At 40.4% G+C, this 17,169-nt stretch overlaps 1 protein-coding gene across 1 annotated transcript; it reads right to left on the minus strand.

The window, feature by feature from the left end:
• Positions 1-399: 399 nt before the first annotated feature.
• On the minus strand, positions 400-16,795 carry zc3h12b (zinc finger CCCH-type containing 12B). The gene is made up of 6 exons (XM_028031531.1): positions 16,543-16,795; positions 12,050-12,860; positions 11,837-11,976; positions 10,547-10,781; positions 9,881-9,987; positions 400-9,784 (listed from the first exon to the last, which is right to left on the minus strand). Exons 2-6 carry the CDS (start codon positions 12,712-12,714, stop codon positions 8,361-8,363), a joined length of 2,571 nt encoding a protein of 856 aa, XP_027887332.1. The 5' UTR covers positions 12,715-12,860; positions 16,543-16,795; the 3' UTR covers positions 400-8,360.
• Positions 16,796-17,169: the final 374 nt, after the last annotated feature.

Genomic DNA, 17,169 nt, shown 5'->3' on the forward strand with positions numbered 1-17,169 from the left:
TGAAATAATCGTCAACCAATTTAACAACCGATTAATTGCTAATGACTCAATAAAAGGTAATTTGTTGGAAAGAACAATACAGTCACAGCAGCAATTAAGCCAAAACTGCATAAAAACATATACATTTTACATTTAACATAACGAACCCTGTTTCTGTAAGTATGTTGTGCCCAGAACTCCTCCAGTGGCATAATTAAATCACCAGAATAATCAATTACTGCAATAATACAGTAGTTACAGCCCTACAAATCGGTCTTCAAAAGTCCCAAATTAATGACAACCATGCATTAATGTATGAACTAAATATAGATGTATGTGACTTCAACTGCTACTTCATCCTTAACATTCTGCTTTTAGTCAAAAGTTTAAATAAATAAATAAAAAAAGACCAAACAATGGTTGAACAGAAGTTTGCTTTATTTATGGAGAAACACAGTTTGTCATTAAGACTTACATTTTGTTTGAGCCCACAGACTCAAATACTCTAGTATTTTTGTTAATTTTGATCTATAAAATCAATGCTTATTCCAGTCAGTGTGGATTACAATACTGCTGATCATCACAACACAAAAACTTGCTGTACATTTCCCTTTTTTTGTCATTTTTATTTTTTTTACACCGTAAAAAGTAGACACATGGTCTACTCAAACAAGAGACCTACATTTACTCCACAGAGGTGACCACTGCATTTCTCCACATCAGAAAACAACAAAGTCTGTGATTTATAAAGTTTGTGTGACTAAACCTGAGTATTACACTGAATTCTGTTTATGTACAGTCGAGTTAGGTGTGTGTGTGTGTACGCCTCGCCGTGGCATTTTGTACACCAGCAATTCCAAACGGTCGCACGAAATTGCACGACACTTTTGAACCAGTTTTCAACAGATATGTCGTCACATCTGGAGTCACTTTGGTTTCGCTCTGTTCCCACAACAGCTCAATCGGAACTTAATGAAACTAACAATATCATCCTTAAAGTCCTCAATAAAACCAGCCTCGGATGCAGAAATTACTAAATTACACTGTGAATAATTAAATAGTCAAACAAATCACGACTCAACACGCCTGTGCTCTGTGAACAATAAGGGTTGCTCATTAAATCAACTGTCAAACATTTCAATAAACACCAACTTAAGAGCGTCGGAGTAACAAACATTAAACACAAATCTCGGTAGGACCTGGAAAATTCCGAATTAGTCCTTCAACCACCAGGCTAAATCCAGATTTGTGTTTTTCGTTGGGCTACTCCTAACTTCCTGTGTGGATTCACCGTCCTGTGTCCGTGTAAGCACACAAGTCGTTCATCGGCAGCCTGTGCGCTAAAAACCATATGAAACTATGTTTGACGAAGCCACCCAGGAATAACTTTGGCATGTTTCATTAGGCAAAATATATCCAAAAATACTTAAAATTTCCATTAAAACGTTCATTCAGAAGAAGAAGATGCATGGGTTGCAACGCAGAAATTACCTTAAGAAGTATATGAATAACCCACGTGTTACATTTCTATATATATACACACACACACACGTGTAACTATCTACAGAGAGGACATGATACTTACTGCTGTACACAGGGAATCTGTGCACTTTTAAGTGGCACATAAACGTCCCTGCAAAGTAACTACTGTACCCAGTAAGATTTAGTACATACCAGTGGGCTACTCCCAGTGACACATAGTGTCACAAACATTATGGCATTATTACACCCTCTCCCATTCAATTAAATAAAATTATATTCATATTATACATTTCATATTTTAATACATTCAAGGTATAGATACAATTTGTATCAACAAGCAAAAGTCAATTCTAGACATTTGTGGCTTAGCTGTTTGCGGCACATTGAAACCAGAAGGAAGGGGCGCAACATCACCAACGGTGCCTTAGAGTTCGAACCTCTGCATCGGGAACACTGGAAGTATTTTTCCAACAACAGTGGGAGGTTTACTTCGGCTGTGGGAGCAGTCCATTGCACAGAAATCTCTGGAATCCACTTATGGATATTCTCATGGCAAAAGTTGTACTTTTGGCTCGAATTTCCAGACTTTCAGTAGTTTTTATAGTACTTCAAACAAAGAAAAATAAATCACTAGTTCTACTATATGTTATTCTGACCTATTGAGTCTAATCTAGTACTAGTAAAACAAAGTCCAGACTCTTTGAACAAAATGACAGAATTACCATGATTATCTCAACACAACTATTACTTTTAGAGACATTTTTAAAAAAATCTTATCTATATGTCTGGATTTTTTCTTATCTAAAGACAAAAATAAAGTAATTTAGCTCAGGGTTTTAAATTGGAAAGTGCAAAGCAAGTGAAGAAAAATCACTTAAAAAAAGAAAAAATGAATTTTTTCACATAGAATTTGATCATCATTTGAATTACCCACATGCACAACTAAAGCTACACTGCTGTCTTAATGAAATTTTTACTTGTAAGGGATGTGTTATCTCTTTGTGCATGCTCAATATACCAGACGCTTTACAATCAAGTACATTTTTTGTGCCTAACATCACTAAGCTCACCTTAACACACGTTTGGTAATAACTCTTGAGTTCATCTGGGCAAAAGACTGTTCCAGTGTTCAGATTAGACATTATAATCTTTTTTTTTTTAAATCTTCAGTTTAATGTAAATTTCCTGGGTTTCAGATTCACTTTTTTTCAGATAATCCAGTAATCTCTAGGGGAAAAGGATGGCACGCAAACTTTTAGCCAAATGCCAGAAACAACCTTGACAGCAGCCTTGCAATCTGATTGTTTCACATGTAGAAACATTTAGGCAGTTTGTTTCACCTTCTCATGAACAGACAGACGGCCTCAAGTGGCCTCGTCTTTTTTCATGAAAAAAACAAAGTCAGCAAAGCCCAAAAACGTCGTTCGGGCAGAACACATTCAACAGTTTGTTTTTTTTCCCTCTTTATGCGTTATGTCTACTCATATACCACGGTTGCACCCAAAACATTAAAAATAAATCCATATTTTAAAGCACCACCGAGAGGCTCACACAGTTAGCGCTGTTAACGAGTAATACCACCACGAGTATGATGCTGCTTTTCTTACTGATTGGGGATTTTAAGAACCTTTTTTCCCCCCACAGTTTCTCATATTAAAGAACATGCCAATAATATATGACCTTCTTGAATCCAGAAAAATGAGTGGTATTTCCCTTTAAAAGCAGGCAAAGTGTGGCCCTGCTATGCGGTTTGGCTTTCACGGTGCAACTTCCCCGACTTCTGCAGCTGCCTGTTGCACGTTTTGTCCTGAAGGGGGCAGCACAGAGGAGGCAGGTGCTCATTAAAACAAGCAGATAGGAGCCTGCTGAATCGCTGACAAGATTTCTGGTCAAAACCTCGCCACTTTACTTCTCACTTTGTGTTTCTGCCTCACACAAACAACTAAATAATCCCACTGAAGTTGCACAGCGTGAAAGCTCAACCCTATAGCTCGCTGTTCAGGATCTTAAGGCGCATAAAGAGAATATACAGAAAAGTACAAAGTTTTGCAATGCCATTGCTATATTGAACTGTACATAGCTAACTTTTGGGTTTTACTACATATTACATGTAGGATTTTTCACAAAATAAACCACTGCTAGATCAGAGCACACTGTGGACGGTAACCAATGGTTTCTGGCATAAATAGACTTTAAATGGAGAATCTGAAAGCATCCTGAGAACAATGTGCTGCAACGCACAGCCTTCCATACTACTTCTACTCTGGCTGCACATATCCATGTGAAATGTTTTATTGTACATGTGTGTATTCCAGCAATCAAGCCTCCCACTAAAAGCCCTACAGGAAGTTCTGCCTCTAAATTTTCTTTATTGGCTTATAAGAAAACCCTTTTGCTTACAGTTTCGAAGACATAATCTATAAGATGTGACGATAATTACAGCCTTTACTGCCAGATTTTTTTTTTTTTTTTTACATCTGGCAAATGTAACGTCAGATAAATATAAAATCCGATGCAAACGTTAAACTGTGATGGCTGACACTGCTTCACTGTGGCAGGTTTTAACAAATATCTACTGCATTTCCAGCAACCCTCTGCCCTAAAATTAATTCATATTTTATAGCAGTAAAATAATCTTAAACTAAAAAAAAATGCTTTAATAAAAAAGTTAATTTAAAGTACTATCTATCTGTGCCCCACTGGGGTAGAAAATGTGACACACCATTCATCAAAATTGGAAAGACAAGAGCACATTTCATTCCACCAAAACAGCTACTTACCTACCTACCTTTGCTGGTTTTTAAAAATAAAATCTAATCTTTAAAGTCTACTTTAAAAAGTGGAGCCACAAAGTAGCAGCTCTTTCTGGATTATCAGACTTTTCAGAGGAACAACTGAAATGTAAAACTGGATGTGTTGGATGGAGGAGCATCCAAGTCACAAATAGTGAAAAGAAAAAATCTCAAAAGCTCCCTATTGGAGAACTCTAGCAACATTTTAAGACTGAGATTCTGTTACTGCAAAAATACCAATATCTTTTAAGGGGTTATCCAACAAATGTGGAGGACGGCGTTTACCTCAGCTAGTAGGAAAACTCCCTTCTCAAAGACTGAACACTCCGATATGCACATAGGAAGCCAGGTTGGTGAATAGATGAGCTTAAGGCATGAATTCATTACATACATCATAATAAACTACATTATATAGGTTTTCACAAAGCATAGATTCTTAACTTACATCACTTTGCATACAATTAGCCATGTTTTTATCCTATCTAACATTTGATACCTACTCAAACTAGATAGTGTTGTCTGCCTCTAAAATGTAAACTCAACCACGTCTAGGAGGGAAAATGTTACAAGTCATCTGCAAATCCCCAGGAGCGTTTACTGTTAGAGTGTGAGTGATTGGCTGCCCCTATAAACTGCTGATGCATAAGTTTTCCACTGTAAACGCTTCACGTTCCACTGTATACTTTTTGAGCCCGGTCTTCATCGGAGAAACACCGTCTCGCTACCTCAAGCGACGCCAAGGTTTAAAACTGTTACGGTTTCATAACCACTGAAATCTTCTTTCAAACTGTGCTGACAGTTCACAACGAAAAAGACTAAAGTTCACTTGAGCATTTATTTCTACAGTTGGGCAGGCTTTAAACGTGGAAACTGAAAAAAATGGGAGGAGGGGTTAGGGATGGAGGGAAAAAATGAAGAAAGGAAGGAGACAAGAAAGAATACATGTAACAAAAGTAATAAAGGAAACAAGAAAAAATACAAGGGTTGAAAGAAGGAATGTAGAATAAGGAACTACTGGTGGAGAAAAAAAAAGAGAAAAAGGATAAGAAAGGGAGGATAGAAAAATGGAAAAAAAAGGAAGAACAGATACACAGAAGAATAGGAAGGGAGCATACAATATTTAAAAATGAGATGGATAAATAAGAGTATGGAAATACAAATAATTTGTCCTGTTTATTTTTTGTTTTTTTTGTACTAATCCAGACCTGGAAAATAGGAACCCTTGTCACTTGCCGTTGCACTCTGCTTGTCAGCTGGCTGAAAGAAGGCTACCTGATTTCCTTGGCTTACAACAAAGACAAATTTGCCTGTTTGAAAGTATTTTCTATCATGGTGTGAAAACTAACAGAGTATGTTGCCCAATTAAATCAGGAAATTTATTTAAAAGTTACTTAAATTCTATGGCATGTTCTATGTATTTGTGGTGAAACCAGATTCTCACTGCATTTCTCACACTGGCTCCTCCCTACTTAGAACAACTGAGTGAGTGTAAAAGTGTGAAACTTAATTAACCTGCTCCTGGAAACCCAACGGCTTCACAGAAAACTTGACGTTGACAGAACTACTGCTTTGAACAAACATTTAGTGATGACTTTTACACTGAAAACAACCAGCACAAAAGATTCAACAGATATCTCTTGTGCTGGTTGTTTACACTGAAAACAACCAACATAAGAGATTCGACAGATATATTCGTAGTCAAATCCTGAACGCCGCATATAATAAGGTCAGGAAAGGAACTTTGAAATCCTAAATACAGAATTATTTTTGATTATACTCCAATTGACCCCAAGAAACAAATTACAATAATGCTAGTTCGTAACACTATAGAAATTCTGTTTGTGTTTCTTTTTTTTTGGCATTTCTTAGCAGCTGATAAATAACTTTAAAATAATGGCTTTCGTGAGATCATATGTACATAAATATGTGCACGCATCTACAAGTCAAATCTCTGTTTGGCTTGCTTTGTGCACAGTCAAATCCTACCAAAATAGTAGCTTTTTTGAGAAAATATATCTCTTTAGATATTGTGATAGTGCTTTACGTTTGAAAATTATTAGGCTTTAATGACAACGTCCACTTGAACCAATCAGACAATGACTAAAGCGTGAGGTCATTCAGATATAAGGCCATAAAGTCATAGGTCATGCTGTGAGGTATATACCTACCTCCCTCTTACTTCATTTGAAAATAAATGCACAAAAATATATGTATATATATTTATATATCACAAGTACTATGTACAGCAGAGGCATTGCAAAGCAAGACTATTTATAGTTCCACTCCACCAGAAACAAAACGCATTCACAGGGCCTGAGCAGTGTCTTCAGGAAAGCTACATGTGGACAAACACAGATGTGTCCTTGACCAGATTTGTTGCCGAGCAAATTGTTGCCATGTGTTTAGGGTTAAACTAGCAAGCTAATTTATAAAATAATAATATATAGTAATAATATACGACGAGAGCATTTCAACTATTAAACCTAACTATTAGAGGGAGTTTAATACTTAAAATGTTTTGGGGTTTTTTTGCACACAATAAGCCTCTTCAATATAGAAGCGCCTTGATACGTACGGACGTTTCTGCAATGCTTAGTCACAATTTGGTTTTTGTTACCTTCGAAGCCATTTACAGTCAGCTAGCTAAACAAGCAATCCTTCATTTAGCCCCGTTAGCAACGTAAGCAGAAGAAACAACAACGCCAGGACAATTGGAGAGGAAGCTCTAGCTAAGGTAGCAGAGTTCAGGAAAGAGATGCAGTGACTGAGCTGCATCACCTTTAGCAGCTTAAAAAGCCTCGGAAGTACATCAAAGGATAATGCCACTGCCATGAATAACAGAGTATCTTTGGCAAGTACAACCAACTTCACCATTTCTATAAAAGCAGCAGCTTTAATGTAGCTGTATACTGATGAATAGAAAGGAATGTTTTCAACTTGTTGCTGTATTTTGAGAGCTGTGGAAACTTGACAAATTGTTTCTCAAGACTTTTCATTTTGTTGTTAAGACGTGATATGCCAACACCAGCTTATGCAAAAAAAAATTATTTGCAAATAAAAATGTGAATACTGTGGTGTACATACTTATTCGGCCCCCTTAGCGAACAGAAGCATTTTTTACTGGAATTATAGTCATAAGTCTCTTTGAGGTACACCTTTACCACCTTAGATGGTAAAATTGAGCTTATTCTTATTAAACTATCTCAAGCTTGTTCAGATTACATGTAGGGCATATGAACAGAAAGTTATGACACACATTTTTAATGGAGATCATTTCTGGACTTTGATTGGACCTTTTCTAACACAAGAATATGCTTTGATATAAATCCTACCATTGCAGTTTTGGCTGGATGTTTAGATTGTTGTCCTTCTGGAAAGTGTACCTCTATCCAAGTATTAGTTTTTTACAGCTTCTAACTAGTTTTCTTGAAGGACTGCGCCATCATTAGATCCATCCACCTTCCCTTCTCCCTCTGAAGAAAATGATGCTGTCACCATGGAGATGGTGTGTTCAGGGGAATGCTTTTAGACCTTTTTGACACTTCTGAAGGCAACAGGTTGCGCTGGATTTTTATTTAGGATTAGTAGATTAAAAGAGGCTAAAGACCTTTGCATATTGCATAACTTTTCAATAAACACACTGAAGTTTCTGGTTGTAATTTGACAACGGTTAAGGCATATCACCGCATTTATAGCTACCAAGTCTGTTTTAATGAGTACATTCAAACATATAAGAAATGCTATGTGAATGCTTAAAAAAAATTTAATATTTGTTAAACGTATTAACACTCCTGCAGATATTTTCTAAAATAAAGTGACAGTGAACAAATGTAGCTTTGCTGCTCCTGCTCAGGCGGTGTGAATGTGTTATGAATGAGTTCCTTTAAAAGAGTTCCACTTTTCATATCGGCTACACTAAACTTCAGATAAAAAACATCTTCTACCATGAGTTTGTTTTTTTTTACCCCAAATATATGCCATTTTTTGTAGATCTATAATCTGATCCACACAATTTCCAACGATACAAGACAGAATAAGAAGCTCCTGAGAGCTGCACATGCAGCCACAGCGAATAAATGCCTAATCTCTGATCAAATTCCTCATTGCTCAGTGGCATGACCTCAGTTTCGTGACAATCACAGCTGCGAGCTGCTGTGGATCTGTTAAATGAGGGTTCTTCTCCATGACCGAGTGGACGATGTACGCGGGGAAGATGTTGCAGAGGTTCCTGTATGTTTGGTACTGGTGATCTGGAATGACGTACCGCTCTTGGTGCTCGGCCGCGGACGGGTTCTCCCACGGCGAGTTCCAGATTTGCTCCATTTTGTCTGGCATGCTGCGGACCATCACCCGCTCACAACACGGCATCAGGCTGTTACTGAGCGGATACGAGTGATATCCGTAGGACTCGTTGCCGCAGGGCAGCGGGTCCCAGCTCGCATGCTGCTCGCGGCACAGCGGCGGCCGCCTCTGCCTCATCGGGTTGCTGTCGTACAGCCGAGAGTCCGATATGCTGTCCATGCGTGTCATCCCTAGGGACCGCGTTGGCTGTGAGGACAAAGGCGGCAGGACGTTCTGGGCGAGCGGGTAGTCTCCAGGACAGCTGGAGCGGGCTCCCACCGTGATGTGCTGGATGTGAGGTGCGAGGTGCGCCCCGGACTGCTTGCGAGGACCTTGCTTAGGCTCCTCCTGTCCGTAACTCTGGACTCTGGTGAGAACGTCGTGGCGAAACCCGTGGGAGAAGGCCTGCATCCTCGCCTGCGCTGGAGCCTGCTGCTGCCCCTTGATGCTCTCCTCCAGGCTGCTGTCCACAGAGCTCGGGTACAGCTCCCCGTAGGAGGAGAATGAGTCGCTGTTGGAGTGGCTGAGGCAGGACTCGGGGCAGTGGCTGGGGGTTCTCTGGTATACATGCTCGTGCTCCATGCTACAGAAACTGTCCACGTTGTGCATGCTGCTCATGCTCATGTTGGAAAAATCGCTGTGGAGTGAGTAGTATCCGTGGTCGCTGACCGAGTCGTACTTGGGGAACTGTTCGCTGTACGTCACGGAGGCGCCGTGGCTGTTGGTGACTAAAATGGGGGGGTACTGTATGCTGGACATGTGCTCTAGAGAGTTGTGTGCAAACTGCAGAGAGCCTGGAACGGGGCTGCTGGCTGAGCGGGTGTTTAATGCCCCGGCTGCGTGGCTCTTGGCGGGCTGCATGGTGGGCACGCTGAGAGCAGACACGAGGGAAGGCACTGAATTCGTCTCGGACTTCCGGGCGACGGAGAGCGCCTCTATGGGTTCGCAGGCCACCGAGCGGATGCTGGGGTCAGACTGGCGTTTAGGCGCCACGCGTTTCGCTTCAGAACAGACGTCCCCCTTAACGGCAGCTGGACCTGTACCACATTTAGCCAAAGCCCCTTCGCTCATTGTTTTTACCGCGGACAGTTTGGCGAAGGCTCGCAGTTCGTCAGCCACGGATCGCTGTGGTTGGTTCACGCGCTCCGGATGGTAGTATTTGCACTTATGACCATATGTGCACTTTTTCCCTGGTTTGAAAAAAAAAAAAAAAAAACGGTCCATGTCAGCGACTTTAAACATTTAAGGCTTTTGTGAGGATGTGATGGTTTTAAACAGGAACTTACCATAAGGGCAAGGCTGCTTTTTGTGCTCTGGAACCACAGGCCTCTTGCGGAGGAAGTTTTCTAAGCTCGGCCCATGTCTTCCCAACGGATCATCAGGTGGCATAAACCTGTTACAAAGAGAACCATTAGTTGTAACCTTTGAACTAATTCAATAGGGAAAATTTGCCACAACATGAAATAATCATAATTTCCAAATAACCAAAGATCCAGTGACCTGAAAGCTAAGGCTGTAGGTTCAGCATGGAGGAAATGCATTTTCCCGTTACAGATTTCTCTTATTTTGTTTTTGTTTGTTGTCACACTTAAATGTTTTATATTTTAAAAAATTACAGCAGACAAAAACAAAATTTGTACAAATACAAAATACATATTTTTAATTAGTCTTTTACATGGCAGACTTTTCAGAATTGTTTCAATTTAGCAGCATTGGAGAGCTTTAGAACCTCCTTCATTTTTTTGAGCCATTTAAAGTTTAAGTTGAGCTTAAGTTCATAAACTGATGGCTCCACATCCACATTTAAGTAAAATACCTTTTACACCAATAAACATCTTTTAAATTAAATAATACATTTCTAACAAAGACCAATTCAACACAATTCATTACTTCAGTCATGCAGTGAAACAAGTCTAATCTTGCTTCTACCAAACTCTGCTATGGATTCTTACTTGTCATTGACAAATGAATACATCAGGAGGCGCTCTTCTATAAATTTTTTCCACTCTGGTTTCTCGTTTTGCAAGTCTCTGTAGTTGTCATTTGACACAATAATTCCATCAGAATCGTAAGCCAGCTTCACTATGAAGCGATCATCGTAGCACACCACTCTCCTGCCCTGGACTCTTCGAGACGGGGTAAAAACCAGGATCTTCTCTTTCTCCAGTTTGCGCAAGATTTCTTGATCTGAAAGACAAATTAATTGAAAATATTTAATGGTAATAATATAAAAACTAAAGTCCTTGCAAATGTATTTATACCCATGGATATTTCCTTATTTTGACAGATTACAAAGTGATACTTCAATGTAATCTATTGGAAGTGTATATGCTAGACAAACACAAAGAGGCACAAAATTATGAAGTGGAAGAAAAACTGTACACTGTTTTTTTTTTTTACAATTAAAAATGCCATGGCAATTTGTATTCAGTCCCTGTCCTTTAAGTCCCCAAAATAACTTCCAATTTAACCAATTGCCACCAGAAATCACCTAATTAGTAAATAGTTTACGTGCAGGTGCAGGTAATGCAATATCACCCTAAACACAGCTGTTCAGCAAAAGTTTCAATATTGTTACAGAACATTAATAAACAAACTGCACCATTAATACAAAGGAACACAGCAGACAGTTAAGAGATAATGTTCAATTAAGTTGAGAAAAAAAAGAAGAAAAAACAACTCACGTTTAGAATGTTTTTTCCCCCTCACTTTTATTCACTATTCAATAATTATTACATTCGCTAAATGAAGGAAGAAAACATGGCTGCAGAACACCTAAACTGGGCTGGGCTTAACATTCCAGTAAGACTTGACCCTAAACATAAACCCAGATCTACAATGCAGTGATTTACATCAATTGTATCAGAAAAGCCCAGTTTAAGTTTAAATGTAAATCTAAATGAGGATCTGTGGCATAACTTGAAATGTGATCCTCACAGATGTCCTTCCAATTGTTAAGAAGACTGAGCAAAAATATGAAGCTTCTGGAGACACACCCCAAAACACTCGCAGATGTATTTACAGCAAAAAAAAATGTAGAAAATTTTCTGTTGGCCCAAAAATTCCAAAGCACAGAGCTTTGGTTGGACTGTGACCTAATCTGAAGTTCAAGCAGTGTGAGGTGCTGTTTATTATTAACTTGTTTTAATGGTTGTATTTTACCTTCTAATCAAAGAGTCTTAACATTCGGATGTTTTCCGTGATGTGAAAGAACAGCAGCTGCCTACAGAAGCGTTGTATACCTGTGATGAGGGCGTCGGGTCTCGACTGCTCCTTCCTCCAGGCGGGGACAAAGACAGTGATGTCTTTGTGTAATTTCTCTCGAAACCACTCGACCGCCAGCTGGATACCGCGACAAGAGAAAACCTCCTTGTTCCCGTGGCTGGAAGAAGACAGCAACACTGAATAAAGTGGGATCACATCTATAAGAATAGATGGCGGTCAGATTGTCTTACCTCATCGCCACGTTAGACCCATCAATGACGATGGGTCGAAGGTTATCATACGTATCAACGGATTCTTCTTCTACTGAAACTTCCGGACTGACAGTTTCTTTCACACAGGGGGGCCGTGACGTTGACGGGACGGTGGCACTGCAGGGTTGAGCTTCGTGTTCCGCTTTATTCCCGAGCCGGACCAACTCGGCGAGAATGTCGTTGATGAGCGCCGTGGCCCCCAACTTGTTGAGCACCGTCTCCACCTGGTCTCCGGAGTAGCCCAGCTTCAAAGCAAACTCCTTCTTGGTTTGGTACTCCCTTCCGCTGGCGGGCTTGAGGCCTGGTGTGGCGCCAACACTGCCGCCGCCGGAGTCATCGTCGCGAAAGTCTTGCAGGGTGCTACTTTGGGAAAAGCTGGGCCGGTCGAGGCATGGAGAGCGGCAGAGCTGGCGGTGGGGTTTGGTGACGGCGAGGGGCTCCCTCTTCCTGCAGCTGTTGTTTCCCAGCTGAGGCCTGTGGGGGTGCTGCTGCCGCCGCCACTGCTGCTCCTCCGACTCGCTCTCGGAGCTGCTTCCGTCCTCGGACTCGTCCGTGGCATGCTCGGCCTCCCTTGAGTCAATGTTCTGCTCCCTGCATGGGCGTTTTTCCATTTTGAGCTTCTCCACCATGGACCATGCTGTCATCACGGCCGTCTCGGCGCCTCAGCTTTCTGCGCCATGCTTCCTCACCTCCGCCGCTGCCAAAGAATCATACTTGGTGTCGAGACTCGTTACGCAGGTTGATATGGATGCTCTTCCCCTTTTCAGCAGACAAATTGAACTATGTAATCCTGTAAAAGAGCAAAATGCAAAGGGTCAGCATTGGCCATATGGGTGTTTTCATGAAGTTCCCATTTATTATCAAGACAATTTATTTATTTAACGTCAGATTAAAACGATGGAAAAGATTATCACATTTATCCTTTCAAACCCAATGTTCCATTAACATGTTAATGCAAAAATATAAATTATATATTTATACATTGCACCAAATGCAACAAAATACTACAGCAACCACTTTACTCATGTTCCTGTTGAGCTTTTGGAGAAAATGAAATAATACCAGCAATAAGCAGAAAAGTTTTACTGTCTCTTCAGCTGACTGCTGTTTAAAATGGAAAAACCCACAGGTCTGGTACAAAATGTGCTAATGCACCACAGAACAAACCTGCTCTCCATGAGTACAAGAGCCTTACTGGTCTCACAAGCAATGTTTGAGCCAGTCACACATGAAGTGAGTGCACTAGTTAGAATAACCTGAAATCGTGTGGGCTGAGCAGCATATCCCTGCGCCTCCAGCCCTCCGACAGACAATCGGAACTGAGCCGAATTCCACAGGGAGCGCGCGGGCAGCTTTTTAAGGTAAAGCAGTGCGGTTCTGCTGCGGAACCTGCACTGTACGCTGTGCAGCACTGTTTTGCTACAATACATTTAAAAATGTAAAAACAAAACAGACAGATACTGATAAGCAAGCGTTTATGGGAAGTGCTTTATTAAGAAGACACACTGGAACACACTTTCCTCTAGTCTTGCAGAGAGTACAGCGAGCTTCAAGCTTCAAGAGGCACAGCCCATGATGTGCGTTGCCTAGCAACACAGCCTTGTCATCAGCTAACTCCTTTTTACCAGTCACGACCAACACAAACACAGCTCATCATGTCTCTTTATACAGCCAGTAAATGCAGAACGCTTTCGGTTACTCCACAGTTCAAACGCAAAATATCCAGAGGCGGCAAACTTTGTAAAAGCAAAAGCTGATAACACTGATTATCTTTCTGACCACTGAAAATAAGATATTTTGACTGCAGTAAATGCATGCTGTGCTATCACAATGTCATCCACTCAAAGAAATAACATACAGTGGTGTTAGGGGGGATGGTCAAAAGCTAAATTAATGTCCTTTTCTATCTAAGTGGGCTTACGGGATCTGATTGCAACTTTTACGATGGAGGTGAAGGACGAGGCTGTGGTCTGAATATCTAAACAGGAAGCTAAAATCAAGGTGGCCGAGGCATTCGCTGTGGAACTTGGAGAACCGGTGGCAGAAACAATGGAACAGCTCACACTGCCTACTATCACTTGAGTCATTTTGTGACCGTGTCGACGCATGTTCAAAGTAGCAGAGCTCTTTCAAATCCTTTCCCTTCCACCTCCGGATTCACAGTCTTCGTCTCAACAAGGCCTGTGGACCATCTCTGCATACGCATCATCTCATGTTTCATAGCAACAAGTTGGAGCAGGACAACGAGGACGTTTTTTTTTTTTGTTTTTCCGCCAGCACCAAGTAGAGATGAACTAGATTGATTTTCCTCCGACGGATTCTGAAATCATTACTTAGAAATTTTCAAGTTACTTCCAGATAAGCAGTGTATTATCAGCACTCTGGTTCTGTATCAATTCGGATCGGTTTCACTTTCAGTTCTTTTGCTGTTTTATGCAGAAATGCTGCAACTCGTCCGGGTAAAAGCTTTCCTAGAGCAGGAAACTGTCTGTAAGCAAAGTGAAGGGTGAGAAAAGAGAGCGACAAACAGCTTGACAATGATGTGGCAATAAACACTGAGGAAAAGTCAATATTGCAATAGGCTAGATGTTTGCCTGCTTAAAAGTCCATTAGCACAACCACGTTCCAGGATTTTCCCCATACTTGAAAGGAAATCTACCTGCCGTTTCTAACATATCGAGCAATCCTGGATGTTGGCTCCAGCAATAAACAACAAGCATGTTTTCATTGAAACACAAAAAGGAGGACAGCTTTTCACTACTAAATAAACAAAAATGTATGTCTTTGTGATAGTGGATTTTTCTCATTCGTAAGCCTCAACAAAAAAAATCTCTTCCAGGGCATGCAGCCAAGCAAAATATTATGATCCCATTAACCATTTTGGCTTTGATCAGATGATGGCACTATGCTCCCATCATCTGACTCATTGGACCAGTGACATTTCCACTGCTGTGTCAGGAAGAACAGCTGATTGCCACCTTAGAATTGTTCCCCTAAATCGCACTGATGGACCAAACTGCTCGTTTTCACACACACAAACAGACAAAATAAATAACCTGGAAAGTATCTGCTTACAAGCAAGTCAAAACAGCACCTAGGAAAAAAAAGTATAATGGCTAACATTTAGGAAAAATGCAACCACAAAAGAATAACTTTTGGTGTGTTTTTCAAGGGTTTATTACACCAGATTTGACTACTATAACACTTGATCATTGCTCTACACCACAACAAAGCAGAAATTTGCAAATGTTCTGTCTGGAAAACACACAAGATAGAAACATAAGTGTTCCACAGTTCCTCCTCAATATTTGGTCTGTTCTTCAAAGTACAGATGGAGTTATATATGTTTTTTAAGTCTAAGAACTGCAACAGATAAAATAAAAATATATATATGTTCAGCAGGTTCTTTGATAGTGGTTTCAGATTTGACTCCAACAGAAAATAAAGTGTATGATGAGATCATCTCCATTTATATGTCAATATGTTCCCAATTTTTCATCTCAGACTTCATAAATGTACAACAGTGCATTAGAGAGCATGCTGCTGGTTGTAGACTGAAAATAAGTGGGGAAAAACAGACTGATTAGTAAAACAGTTTCGATTTCCCTGGATATTTCTTAGCATGAACTTGATCATGCAAACATATTTCTTTAAAGATGATCTAAAATCATAAAGTTGTAAGAACAGATTAACCTAAATATATGTTTTCTGTATACATTGACCAACTTTTTCCTCTAATTCATACACTAAACCCACTGACAAAGTCTCTCCTGGATCATTTTACTGAGTATTGAGGTCAATAATGCTGCACAGATTCGTCCAACAAGTTGACACGACAACACGAGAAAAAAAAAAACCCAAAAAAGAAACATCTTGAGTGTAGACAACCTAAATAGAGGAAAGTTAAACGACGTGACAGCGGGTGAGGAATTATATTTATGTCACTTTTTGAACGACTGTTCAGAGTTCCGTACAGAACGTTCCCTTAAAGCCTAAATTTAAGCAAGAATCCCCGCTTTGACACCCGCAGGCCCGGATTGCGGTTAGCACACGATGCTACTCAAACATTCTAATATGACTGAGCTAACCTGCTACAACACAGCCAACGTTTCAGCAATACACATCTACCAGCTTAATGCGAGTTAACCTGTTGGGCAATGACTAGAAATCGATCCAATAACGGTCGACATGAGTTACTACTGTTCTGTCAGACAACCCCCGGTATCTCAAGTTAACGGCATCAAAGCTATGCAACGCTGCTTAGCTAACGTCCCCTCTATTAGCCAACTTTGGGAATCACAGGCTACCTTTAACGCCTCGATGCTAAGTAGCAGGTTAGCATCAGCTGCTGAGCATCTGCTAACAATTTAGCCGGATTACTACCCGCAACTTGAGATAAAGTTGACATTCATTTAATAATTAAGACGACGGCAGAGCAACACATCACGACTCTCCTCACAGTGCGCACATACCTCGCTGCCATGGCTGGCTCTCAGACGGCGCTCATCTTCTTCATCATCTCCTCTCACCTTGTTGCTGTCATCCTCCTCGCTTCTAACAGTTCTGTTTTGCTGCCATTGGCGCTGTCGCAGTTAGCTCGGGGTTGCCAGATAACGCGAGGGAAACAAGTAAATGGCACCGGGCTGAAAATAGTGTCGCTAACTTTGCTTTCTTTCTCCACCTGAATTTAGACGGTCGCTCCTCTCGTAAGTTTGTGCGCTGATGGACAAACTTACCCCCTCGAAAATAAGAGCTGCGGCAAATTCAAAAAGTTCCTCTCACGCTTAAAATTTATGTAGATTCTAAAAGTAAATACTGAATTTAAAATGTATCTATACAAGATGCGGTTGAGGGGATCTACAGTCGTATGAAACCTGATTAGATAGGCAAAATAGCTCATTTTACAAACAGATTATGTAAATACTGCACATGCCACACAGGCCCCTCTGTCTTTATCCTTGTTTTATTCTGAAGTATAGTAACTCCCATTGTGATTTAAAGTCTGTCAAATGAGTCAAAGTGATGGATTGACCAGAAATTAGATTTCATCATCTAATTAGATGAAACAAATTTCATTTAATTAGTTTCCCAACTTGTTG

This window comes from Xiphophorus couchianus, chromosome 11, assembly GCF_001444195.1.
Source record: "Xiphophorus couchianus chromosome 11, X_couchianus-1.0, whole genome shotgun sequence".
NCBI classification, from domain to species: domain Eukaryota; kingdom Metazoa; phylum Chordata; class Actinopteri; order Cyprinodontiformes; family Poeciliidae; genus Xiphophorus; species Xiphophorus couchianus.